A 12,972-nucleotide genomic window follows, 5' to 3' on the forward strand; every position below is an offset into this window, starting at 1 on the left:
CTCGCTTTGCATGTCATCTCATCTATTGGTTCACCTTTTAGGTTAAATTACTGAAAGAAATGAACCTTTCCACGATATTCTAATTTTTCGAGTTTCACCTGTAGGTAATATAGCAAGAGATGATCACATAATATAACATGTATGTGTGTGTACGTACATATATACATATATACACCCCACAATCGAGTATTTGCTCACTATGTATTTAGACACCTCCAAGGGTATTGTAAACCAAATTTGGTGCGATGGTTGATGAAATCAGCCAGTGGGATTTTTTGTTTTTTTTTGTTTTAGGCTTGGATACCATTTTGAATCAAGATGGCGGACTGAGGGTGGAAATCAACATAGAATTAAAGTCAGTGTTATATCAGTGCAAGGGTTATCTCTCCTCCTTCCAGTGTACCCCACCCACTAAATCTGGTCTAGGGGCTCTCCTCACAACCCTCCAGAGCAGATTTCTGGGAGAGGGCGCAGGGCGTTTGTGTGTGCAGGGGAGGTAAATTCCACTGCACAAACATAAATCCTTGTGGTAACGGAACAAGTGAACTGGGTACCAACCATATCTCTTTGTAACATTTTTTTCCCCCTGACCCATGAGACTAGATCCTGCCATTACCAATGTCCTGTTTTTATTATACTGGTTTGCTTCTAGTATGGGTTCCCCCAACCTGGGGAGAGATTGCCCAGCCAACTGGATCCCTCCCTGTCGACCCCACCTCTTCTCTATCCTGTCCTGACCAGCCCCCATGCCATTTTTTAAATATTAAGCAGTTTAGAAATGCTTTGAAACAAATGCCAAGTTAGAAGGAAGCTGCAACTACTTACTGATAATACAAACTTCTGGTCAATATATTTCTTTGCTATGTTTGGTTGGAAGTCTGGGGACTCCAGGAACCTCAGAAAGAATTCATAAACCAGCTAGGAAGGGAAGGGGGAGGGGGGAAACAGGAAAAGGGTTATTTGTAAGTATAAGACTGGTTGTCCGTATTGCGTACCTGCTGCAAACACAGGGATGCAGAAGTTGTGCCCCTTCAGCCAGTTAAACCACAAAAAACGGTCAAACCTATTTGAAGAACAGTTAAAGCCCACCGACAACAATAGAAATTGAACAGATTATCCATTGGGTTTGAGTGTGGACTCGTGCCTGCCAGTTAATAGATTGTATCAGAAAATGAAAATAATTTCCAAAATGGAAAGGAATGTTTTGGGGGTTTTTTTGGTTTTTTAAAAAAAGAAATGAATGGCTTTAGCGTGACAGTCCTTCTAAATGATAAAGGAGATGACAGAATGGGAGACAGGACAGAATGGGGAAAGATTCTCCCTGGCTTGCGAAAGCTAAATAAAAAGGAAGTAAGTATGTAATATCAAGAGAGATGCGAGAGCAGATTGGCACAGGAAAGAAGAGCCAAAATGATGTCTCTAGAGGAAGCTTTTGTCTTTATTTCCCCCCGCCAGCGGGAGAACTGTCATGTCACAGGACCTCTGAGAAAGAAGACTGCAGAAATGCAGACAATTCATCTCAGCAGGAGCCTAATTCAGTGATTAAAGACCTACATTACTGTGCTGGTTGGAGAAGCCTTTCCACAGCAATACAAAGGGACCAACAGTGGGACCCATGCAGGTTTATTTGGAAGCAAATGTGCTCCTGGGGTAGCTCAGTTGGTAGAAGATGAGACTCTTATTAATCTCAGGGTTGTGGGTTCGAGACCCACATTGGGGGAAATTGCAGGGGCGGCTGGACTAAATGACCCTCGTGGTCCCTTCCAACTCTATAATTCTGTGATTCAAGTCTCATCAGCATACTGCGAAGGAGCTTAAGAAGTTGCCTTATGCTAATAATAATAATAATAATAATAATTTATTATTTGTACCCCGCCCATCTGGCTGGGTCTCCCCAGCCACTCTGGGCGGCTTCCATCAAACATTAAAATACATTTAAACCTTGGTCCATTGAGCCCAGTACTGACTGGCTGCTGCTCTCCAGCGTTTCAGGTGAGAGTCTTCCACAGATTTATTTGCAGCTGCTGGGGGTTCAACCTAGGACCTTTAGCATGCAAAGCATTGCTCCAGCACTGAGCTACAGCCATTCTCCCTAGCAAAAGCCAAGGTGACCGGGACATCTCAGAGGCAGTAACCTCCATGGGCCCAACCTCTTAGCCACAAAATGTTTAAACAGCGATGGCTGGTGGAGGAAAACCACTTGGAACTTCTGTCTGGGGGGAAATCAGCATTGCTCTCTCCTGCTCCCTCTTTCAGATCCTAGGAGCTTATGCCAAGTAGCTGCTCATTTCACATATAAGCTAGTCACTGGTTCTCCATCGACCCGAGAAAGAGACCAAGTAGGGCAGGGTGTAAATGAATATGATGCAGCAACTGTGCTAAGGGCAGAAGGGAGTGGCTGTAATCTGTCCTGCCTAGGAACTTTGCTAAGAGCCTTGAGTTCCATCACGTACGGAAAGCAAGATTTAAATTATGATTATTTATTAAACTTATTGGTCACTTTTTCCTCTTTTTTTTTACAAATGGAACTCAAGCAGATCCACAATAATAAGTAAGCGACATGTACATTAAAACAAGCATAAAAACAAAATCAAAAAATCTAAAACCCGCTCACATTTTTAAAAAACAGGACTAAAGCAACCCACAAACTGATGGAGGCCGCATATAATTACAAAGCAAAGGCCTGGGCAGAAGGGGGGGGGGAGATTTTTTCTAGCACCTCAAGTAAATTATGATGGTGCCAGGTGTGCCTCCCTGGGAAGACCATTCCGCAAGAGGGGAGCCACCACTGAAAAGGCCATGCTCTGTTGCCATGCTCTGACCTCCCATGGAGGGTAACGCAAGAGGAAGGGTCCCAGATGACGATTACAGCGCCCAGGTGCTGCCAAATTTTATATAGCATTACCTGGAGGTGTGGCCAAGCAGCTTCTAGCGTAGGTTCATCTTCCTCAGGGTCAAATTCTGCTCCCGTAGGATTGGATGACGGGGGAAGCGTACGGAAGAGATTTACTGAAAACTGAAGACGCGATAAGGAAGTTGAGAAGTTTGGCAAAGTTGAGAAGTTATTACCATTATTGTTTATTAATGTATTTACAATTTTAAAAAACACAATATATAACATAGTTAACAAACAAAATAGTACCCCATACACACACACACACACACACACACACAAAGCTTAAACGGTCGTAAGATTGTTTAATTAGCCAAAGGTCTGGGAGAAGAGAAATGTTTTTGCCGGGCGCCTAAAGATATGTAGTGAAGGTGCCAGGCAAGCCTCCCTGGGGAGGGCATTCCACAAACAGGGAGCCACAGCAGAAAAGGCCTGTTCACATGTTGCCACCTTCAGGGCCTCTCATGGAGGAGGCATACGAAGAAGGGCATCAGATGACGATCACAAGTTTAACACAGTGCCACTTTATTAGGAGGGTCACACACCCAACACATTTCATATAGCGTCCATCAAAACGACGAGCTTTGTACAGAATCCCACTCTGCACCCCGCGCACATTTTGGTGCCCACAACCTCTCACACTATTAATGCGCACCTCTTTCAGCCTGGAAGTACAGAACACACATTTCTTGACTTTGTGGAGTGTTTAAGAGATGTCGCCGCCCAGTCATAAGCTCGGCCTTACCATGATAACAGCTTCGGGGTAAATGGCCTCTGTGACAACATCCCGGTTGTGTGTGATGTATTCCACCATCTCGTTGAGGCCCGCTCGCTTCACCTCTTTGAACTTCAAGTCACTGAGTGGGTCAGAGACGAAGTCGAAGAGGACGCAGCATTGTCGCAGCTTCTGTATGAAGAGCTCTTCCCGTTCGTGAGGAGGTGCATCTGAGGAGAGAGAGAGAGGGCAAAAAAGGGGAGTCCTCTTCTTCCACTGTAGCTCATCAGCTGAACCGAAGGACCTAGGAAGAGCCTGGTAGCTAGCTGGGCAAAGGCCCGCCTACTCCAGCATCCTGTTCTCACGGTAGCCAACCAGATGCTTACATGAAACCCACAAGCGGGACCCGAGTGCAAAAGCAGTGCCCTCATTGGTGATTGCAAGAAACTGGCATTCTGAGGCACGCTGGCTTCAACAGTGGAGATGGAACAAGTGTCATAGTGGCTAGTAGTCGCCAATACCGGCAGCTTTGCCCTCCATTAACTTGTCTAATTCTGTGGAAGCGACTTCCACAGCTTAACCGAGCTCTGTGTGAATAAGTACTTGGGGCACCTGACATCAAAATAGGATGCATTGCTATCCTTTTTCTGGCCTCCTTTCTCTTGCCTCTCCTTGCATTCCTTTATGGTCCTTCTGCTCTGCGCATGCTCACTGAGAGACAGGAGTAAGTGAAACAATGAGCAGCAGGTCCGTGTTTTCAATGCACCTTTGCTATGAACCACTGGGGGAACTCAAGCAACCTGCTCTCTCTCTCTCGCTCTCTCCCCCAGCCCCTCCCAATCCTGTAATATGGTACAGTGGTAAAAAATATATATGATAACATGGCTAAAGTGGTACCTCAGGTTAAGAACTTAATTCGTTCCGGAGGTCCGTTCTTAACCTGAAACTGTTCTTAACCTGAGGTACCACTTTAGCTAATAGGGCCTCCCGCTGCCGCTGTTGCGTGATTTCTGTTCTCATCCTGAAGCAAAGTTCTTAACCCACGGTACTATTTCTGGGTTAGCGGAGTCTGTAACCTGAAGCGTCTGTAACCCGAGGTACCACTGTATTATGACGACAATGACCTACCTCGCTAGGCTGTTGTAACAACTACAGAGGTAACATACGTGAAGTACTTTGGATATTTCTATTCCCACCCACCCACCCATTTTTTCCACTAACGTAAGAAGTGTTCTGTTGGATCAGACCAAAGATTTATCTGCCATAGTCTAAAATACTGTTTTCAACAGCAACCAGCCAAGGGGCCGTCTTTGCCATTCCACTCCCTGTGCCTTGAGCGGTCTTCCCTCCTTACATATCCTTCAGATCTTTCCTCCAGAGCCTATTCCTGCACTTAACCAAGGAATCAAAGCTCTTTTTTATTACATTTGAGATGCAGCAGAGTATCTAATTCAGGTCTTTTAATTCCTCTAAATATTTTGGGTACATGATCTTGTGATCCTCCCATGAACTGCAATCCCATGACACACCATTTGTAATGTAATGCAACGTCCTGGAACGTAGTGAGAGAGATCTGCACAGCGTGGAGAGCCCCCCCCCAAAAAAAGCGCCCCAAAGTGTTTGAAGCAAGAAGGGCAGTAGAGAGGCAATGCTAAATTAAACTTGCCCAATTCACGCTGGAAGATGTCGAATTATGATGCTTTGGAAAAAGCTGCCTTCCATAGATGGATTATTTCAGATTTCCTTAAAGCTTGAATTTTGTTTTATTCTGTATTGTTTTATTCGATGTTTTAATGTGTTGCGAGCTGCTTTAAAATATAAAGCAGTATAGGTATGAAACCAATAATCATCAACTTCACTGGGGGAAAATGGCACCTAGACATTCCATTGTGGCAACTATAACCTAGGTTTAAGGTGCCATTTGGCAATTCGATTATATACCTGGGGTTTCTAACACTGTGTGAAGGCAACACAAATATGCCAGATATGCCCAGGTTTGCCAACATCCAATATTTATGTCCTTCACGTTCTCCACTCTCTAGACTTCTCAATATGCAAAGCTACTTCCTTTCCATGACTTGATTCCAAGTACGAGAGATGGGCTCCCTCGCTCCTGAATCTGCAACGTGATGGCAGAATCTCCTGGCTCCTTCCCTCACTTGAAGGGAGAATAACTGCGGTCGTGTCCCTTAGCATTGTCTTGCAGCTTGATGCCTTCCCCAGACTCAGGAGCTGCTTTCCTTTCAGCACTGCAGCTACTTAAACCAGCATGACTCACAGCTGAATCAGTCCTGTTTCTACCTGTAGAAGCCTTCCCAGGTGTCACGCTGGCTAACTAGCCACTGCCTGGTAGGCATAAGGGGATTTTGATTAACAGCAGAAAGGGTACGGGCTGTTCTGAAAGTCTCAGAACGTGGTGGACTCCCTTCTTTGGGAAAGTATTTCTACTGAATGGCTTTCTGCCCATACGAATGCCAAGCAACAACAGAATCACACTACTGCTGTTGTAAGCATGTTCACTGTGAAATCTGGGAGCCTAACTTAAAAGAGTGTCTCTGTAGGGCACCGTGGATTGAATTAAAGTATGGCTAGACCTGTTATGGAATCAAACCAAATTGGGTCAAAGCCATCTTTTCTTTTCTTTTTTACCTCCCACAGCCTTCAATCTTCCTAAAGTAAATGTCCAGATGTTCATCTTCCACCTGGATGTTAATCCTAGACCAGTTTAGCAGCACTTACTTATCAGCTGCTGCCAAAAATATAACTAAGTCCTTGTAGGAACATCGGCATTTTAATCATCAAATATGGGCAAGAACACTAGTTGAGTAATGCACACTGTTGCTTACAAACTGGACTCTCCTTTGCTGGAGGTTCTTGGCCAGAGACTGGATGGCCCATCCTTGACAGGGGGCGCTATAGCAGGATTCCTGGGACTAGATCAGAGTTCTTCAACCTTGGGCCCTTAAAATAATAAATAATAATAATTTATACCGCGCCCATCTGGCTGGGTTTCCCCAGCCACTCTGGGCGGCTAGTGCAATGGATGAGCCTCACCCTGGGAAAATCTCCTCCAGGATCAAGGTGTCTCCCCTGCCAGGTAAGTAAGTACCGGTAAGTAAGATGCCGTTGGGCCACAGCTCCCTCTTCTGCAGCCAGCTTAGCCAACAACGTATGGGGACGCAAGGTTAAAAGAATGCTGGACTAGATGACTTCCTGAGGTCCCTTCCAACTCTGTGATTTAAAGGCGACTCAACTCCTTCTCACCTTTAAGGGCAGGGAGCTTCTGGAGTTCCCGGTTTTTGCTTAAGTTGAAGCGGGAGGAGCTCTGCCGCCGCTCCTTCTTTACAATCTGGGGTCCCCCTGAATACTTGATCTTATTCAGCTGGGTTGGTGGGGGGGTGCTGTTGCTGGGTCGCTTATTCGAGGTCTGCTGCTGCTGCTGCTGTTGCTGCTGGACCTGAAGAGAGAAGGAGGCACACAGACAAAAACATTAAGTGCTAACCTGACATCAATGCGCCTGTTAAGTAGTAAGTGGTTTTGCTGTAGATAAAAGAGTCGGTGCGCTGTGTTGGTTAGAGCATCGGATGCGATCTTGGGAGACCAGGGTTCAAGTCACCACTTGTCCATCAAGTCCGCTGGATGACCTCGGGCCAGTCACTACCTCTATGCACCCAAGTTTATATATATATATTTTAAAGTGTATCCAATTAAGCTTTACTTAAGAGTAGGCCCAGTGAAATTTACAAACCAAAATCACTTGTGTTCATTTATTTCACTAGGTCTGCTTGAACTAAAAAAAATTGTTGGACACAACTCTTGGTGCGATCTGTAAAGCAACGATTATATCCCACTGGAAGGACCCACTGTAAACACAGTATCTAAGGATCACTGTCAAATATTGTCACATTTGATTATCTCCCGTCAATGATGTGGCTTATCCCTGTTATAGTTCATTCCGTTGTACGGTACCTGTAAACTGCTACTTACGACTTATGATAAGCATTTAACGTATTCGTATACCACCCTAGGTAACGTTTTATCCCAGCATAGTTTTTCAATGTAATTTTAAACAAAGCAATAATATAAAACAAACCGGTTAAGAGCAATAAAACATAATCAGCACAACACAAAAAAATAATACAGCAAGGGAAACAGCAATCAAAAGCTTCCAGCTTCTATTCAATGAAAACCATTAAAATGTTTGGGGGGTGGGGTGGGTGAATGTCTTAACTTGATGCCTAAATAAGTGGAATCCAGGCAACTCCCATCGGCCTCAGCCTGCATGGGCAATGGACAAAGATGCTGAGAGCTTGGGGTTCCCCCATACCTGCCCTACAGAAACCTATGGGCAGTTCAAATGTAATGCCAAACCCATGATCTCAATGAGCAGTGAGAAGCCATGTTACTCGTGTGCTTCCTCCTCCCCCTTCACGTGTGTCAATTCGCTCCCTCCAATCCTGCCTTGAGGAATCACAGTATCATTTAATTGTAAAGTTGAAAGAGACCCCCCAGGGTCATCTAGTCCAACCCCCTGCAATGCAGGAATCTCAACTAAAGCATCCGTGGCAGACGGCCACCCAATCATATCCTTCAAACTCTATTATCAAATTCCATGATTCTATCTCCTCTCGGTGGTTTTATAATACTGCTCGAACAAAACCCGAAAGCTGTGGCTTGCACTCATCCTGCAAATCAGGATACAGGCAGCGTTAAACCTAAACCACCTCTTGGAGGTGAACTTAAGACGTGGGATGTTCTCTTCAACCCGACAATGCTTCCCCAAGAAAAGCTACCTCCTAGAAGAAAAGAAACCTGGAACGCATCATGCTAGCTTGGCTTTCCTTTATTTCTTTTGAAGACTCCTAGGGCACACATACAAACAAAATGTAGATTTTCTTCTTCTTCTTCTTCCTGCAAGACCTTTTAGAAACTGTTCCAGCCGTTGATTACCTTGCCATTATTTCAGTGAGGTCCGTAAGACGTAGCTGTTAAAATGGAAAAGAAACCCTATACATTTTTAACACAGGGCCCTATTTTTTTCCATTTGCCTGGCCTCTCTCCTTTAAGAGGCTCCGTTGCTGTCTGCATTGATTTTCTTTTTCTTTTTCTTTTACCGTAACACATTCATTCATTAAATCGGGGGTGCAGAACTCTCAGGTCTGGAGGGCCAACTATAGAGCTCCAGAACTCTCTCTATGGCTTTCAGGACTCTGCATAGGCTACATGCCTCTCCTCAGATCACACATCTCACCAGCCCTATGCCACCAGACTCCATGAGCGCTTTTGCCTGCCTGTAACCTGCTCTTGAACTGTGAGAACGTCCTCTTGCTCGCCTGGATGGAGAGACAGGTGTGTGGGTACCAAAAACTCTTTGACTTCTGCATGGCTGAAATGTACCGTATCCTACTGTACAAAAGGTTAAGATTCATAGCTCTGCCCACGTTTTGCCTCTGGTCAATGTTAGAAACTCAAGATATACAGTATAAGCTAATCACCACTGAAAGGGCAACTTAAACCTAGGCTGCAGTCACAACAATGGAATTTCTAGGCCAGGGTTAGAAACTGGGATAGAAAAGCTAGGAGCCAAATGGCTTCTGGGACCTGGGTTGTGGGCACCATTTGGGGGGGGGCAATACTTTAATTATTATTTTGATAAACATGAACTAATATGCAATTCACATAAGTGACACATTGATAATTTCACAATTTTAGCAGAAATTGTTAATACATGTTTAATTTTATGTTTACAATAGCAATATTGGTTTTCAAAACACTCTACTCTTTAATTGTTAAATTATTTAACATATTGTCTATCCTTAACATATACTTCAAGGATTCAAAGCACATACATTTCAGTAATGCTTGAGTGTCAGCCAGGCACACAGAAAATTGCACCCAGACGTTCTGAGGTGCTCGCAAATAGAGAATCTTTGGGCACAAAATGCGCCTGGCACCCTGCTAATTTCAAACCCTGGTCTAGGTGCCATTTTTTATTTTGAAATTTAACTTATTCTTGCTATTCATTTCTATACCGCTTTATTTTTTAAAGGAAAAAAAAAATCTCAAAAGCCGTTTGCAGCACATTAAAACACCAAACAAAATCCAGAATAAAACAAGTTCAGGCTTCAAGGAAAATATTTCAGATCCTTCTGTAAGTGACATTTTGCTTTCCCCATATTTATTTACCTACTTAATTCATATAGCTGCCCCATAGCAGAAGGACTTTAGGAAACCAGAGTGGTATAGTGCTTAAGAGTGTCCGACTAGGGCAGGCATAGGCAAACTCTGCCCTACAGATGTTTTGGGACTACAATTCCCATCATCTCTGACCACTGGTCCTGTTTAGCTAGGGGTGATGGGAGTTGTAGTCCCAAAACATCAGGAGGAACGAGTTTGCCTATGCCTGGAGTAGGAGCTGGGAGATCAGGGCTCGAATCCCCAGGGAAGCTCAACTGGGTGACCCTGGGCCAGTCACAGCCTCTTAACCTACCTCACAGGGTCGTTGTAAGGATTATCTGAGGAGGGGGGTGAACCATGTACTCCTTAGAGAAAAAGGTGGGGTGTAAATGCAATAAATAAATGCAATAAATAAGAGCCAGTGTGGTGTAGTGGTTAAGAGCAGTAGACTCGTAATCTGGGGAACCGGGTTTGTGTCTCCACTCCTCCACATGCAGCTGCTGGGTGACCTTGGGCTAGTCACACTTCTTTGAAGTCTCTCAGCCCCACTCACCTCACAGAGTGTTTGTTGTGGGGAAGGAAGGGAAAAGGAGAATGTTAGCCGCTTTGAGACTCCTTTGGGTAGTGAAAGGCGGGATATCAAATCCAAACTCTTCTTCTTGTTCTTCTGCTTACTTTCTTAAAAAAACAGGAGGGGCCAGCCAGATGGAGGTGTCAGTTGCCAACCTGGCATCCAGATACCTCCACGTGGTTACAACTGGACCTGTGCCAGTCGCAAAATGCACCAGGGGAATTTCTAACACTCTGACCATGCCCATTACGGGCATATGACCCATAGAAATGCAAACTCCCCCCCCCCCGAGACTGAAAATGGTTCCCCAGCTCCACATTAAATTAAAAACGTTTTTTAAAAAAATTAAATGCAGGCAAGGCTGACACCCTCACAGAATCCCAAAAGGACCAGCGTCTGCCCTTCACTGAGGAATAGCTCACACATGCATGTTCACTGCTCCTTATCTACAGCAGCAAGCCGCCACTCGATGCACATGTGAATGAGCCATCACAGATCAAATGCACACACACGCCCCCAGCAGAACTGCCGTATCATCCCATGTCAATTCAGAACCACGACACTTCCAAATGGAGACAGCTTGCTCATTCTGCTGAGAGCCACCGAGCTTAGGAGGCGGGAGAGGAAAAACTAGTGCCATGCGTGACTCAGCCCTGGGTGTGTTTGAATTCATGCTTGCTGCTCGTTAATAAGTGCCCTGTTATCTTAAGGGGATAATTTCACATTTGCAGAGGGTGGGTCACCTCAACAGTATAATGAAGTGGATGAAGCAGCAGACCGATCGCAGAAGAGTTTTGCGCAGAAAATGTCAAACGTTTCTCCGTTTGCTCCAGGCACAGCCACCTGGCAGAACTCTGGATGCAAATCTGAAAAGAAGACAAAAATCTAGGCAAGGCTTTCCTCATCATACAAAACAGGCTGAAGTGGTGGACTGGTGGGGTTGCGAATACTGCATTGTGAATGCAGTAGCCAGACACCTGGGTTTGAGCTGATCACCTTGGCCAAACTGCATGACACCAAAACTGCAAAATCTGGAGTCTAAGATTCTTTGCATCTTACCACAACCTCACCCACAAAAGTCCTGAAATGCAAAGTCCTTTGCTGCCTTTGCTGTGTTAAGATCTTCCTTTTCACCGGTCTCCTTCCCACCCCAACTTTTGGGCCTTCATCTGCTGTTGTTTCAAAACCTGCTTTTATCTCCTTGAGCCGAACTCTCCTTGGATTTACTCTCCCAAAGAGCTAATTAGGAGTCTCTCCATGCTGATCCGCCCCAAAGCCAGTGAGAGGAAATCAACAAAAAGGATTGGTAAGCCAGTCACAGTGCAGGATTTCAACAGAGAGCTTTCCCCCCCAACCCCAGCTTTGAAATTGCCTTCCTCCTGAGGTTCCAATGCCCAAGACAGAGTTAACATTGGGAAGGGGATTTAAGAAGTGAGCAAAGTATAGATTTGCAGCGTAATAATGAATGGAGATGTTAACAATGAGGCTGGAAGGGAGGAGCTAGAGGGGAGGGAGAGTCCATCGTCCAGACACAGTGGTGATAAAATCAAATGGATCAGAGTTGTTTGCTGAGGACAAGGCCCAGGCTGATAAAGTTCTGCAAGAAACAGATAGGCTCGAAAGAAACTGGTCACAATCTTGACCATGATCAAGTTAACATGCTTTAGGAGAGCTTGCACTGCATGACCAAATGCAATTCTGGAACGATGCGTGATTCACTGTGCTCTGGAATGTAAAGTATTGTGGCAATATGCACCCTTTGGGAGGGAGGGAGCACTACAAATTGAATGAATGAATTTTATACAGCTATAGCTGCACACTTTATTATTTTGTGCAAGCAATGATGCAATTGCCTTTGTACTCAGCAACATTTTAATTTTTAAAAGGCTACAAGAAACTAGATGAGAAATGGCTCTGTGTGTGTGCACACGCGTACAGACACACACACACACAGTGCCCTCTCTCTCCAGAGCCCTGGCAAATGTGAAAGCAGGAGGAGATTAAACTGGAGCTGGTATAAACAAATATATCAAAGGGGAGGGGAGGATTCTGCAGGACACCTAGAAACAGGAGAGACAGAGAGAGAGAGAGAGAAATAACTCAATGTGAAGCAGAACCCCATTCCTAAATGCTGCCCTCATTTCGCCAACACAGGCTAAGTTAGCAAGGCTGGCAGAACTTCTCCCTGGATTCCCTCCAAGTTCGTTTCTCGCCTCCCAAATCCAACCCTTAGCAGGTTAATTCAAAACGTTTCAAAAATGGCATTAAAAAAAAAAGGCTCAAAGAACAGGAAGCTCTCCTTACAGGTTTGTGTAGCTCCTCTTCTCTCTCAATGGGGGAGGAGGAAAAGCATTTTTTAAGGTCTACACGATGTGGGGAGGGGAGAAAGAAAGGCTGTGGATGGTAGCTATAGGAAATGGGGGGGGCATTCCATGGACCAGGGGGGGGGGAAGTACTGTGGGAAGCAAATTGGACAAAACAATGCTTTCCAAAAGACATTTTGGAAATGGATGGCCCTTTTTCTGCTGCCCAGCCCTCACTCCCCACTTCTCTTACAAGGGCCATGGGGCGCCTTGCCAGCATCAACCCCCCCCCCCCCGCTGCCTGCTGCATATT

At 45.1% G+C, this 12,972-nt stretch overlaps 1 protein-coding gene and 1 pseudogene across 1 annotated transcript in view; both read right to left on the reverse strand.

Moving 5' to 3' along the window:
* Window positions 1-12,972, reverse strand: part of PPP2R5D (protein phosphatase 2 regulatory subunit B'delta) — a 47,180-nt gene that overhangs the window by 21,037 nt on the left and 13,171 nt on the right. The window contains 4 exon segments of the mRNA XM_033144952.1: window positions 826-918; window positions 2,906-3,016; window positions 3,639-3,838; window positions 6,873-7,065. Coding sequence (XP_033000843.1) covers window positions 826-918; window positions 2,906-3,016; window positions 3,639-3,838; window positions 6,873-7,065 — 597 coding nt within the window.
* LOC117044821 lies at window positions 6,570-6,713 on the reverse strand (annotated as a pseudogene).

This window comes from Lacerta agilis, chromosome 3, assembly GCF_009819535.1.
Source record: "Lacerta agilis isolate rLacAgi1 chromosome 3, rLacAgi1.pri, whole genome shotgun sequence".
NCBI lineage: Eukaryota > Metazoa > Chordata > Lepidosauria > Squamata > Lacertidae > Lacerta > Lacerta agilis.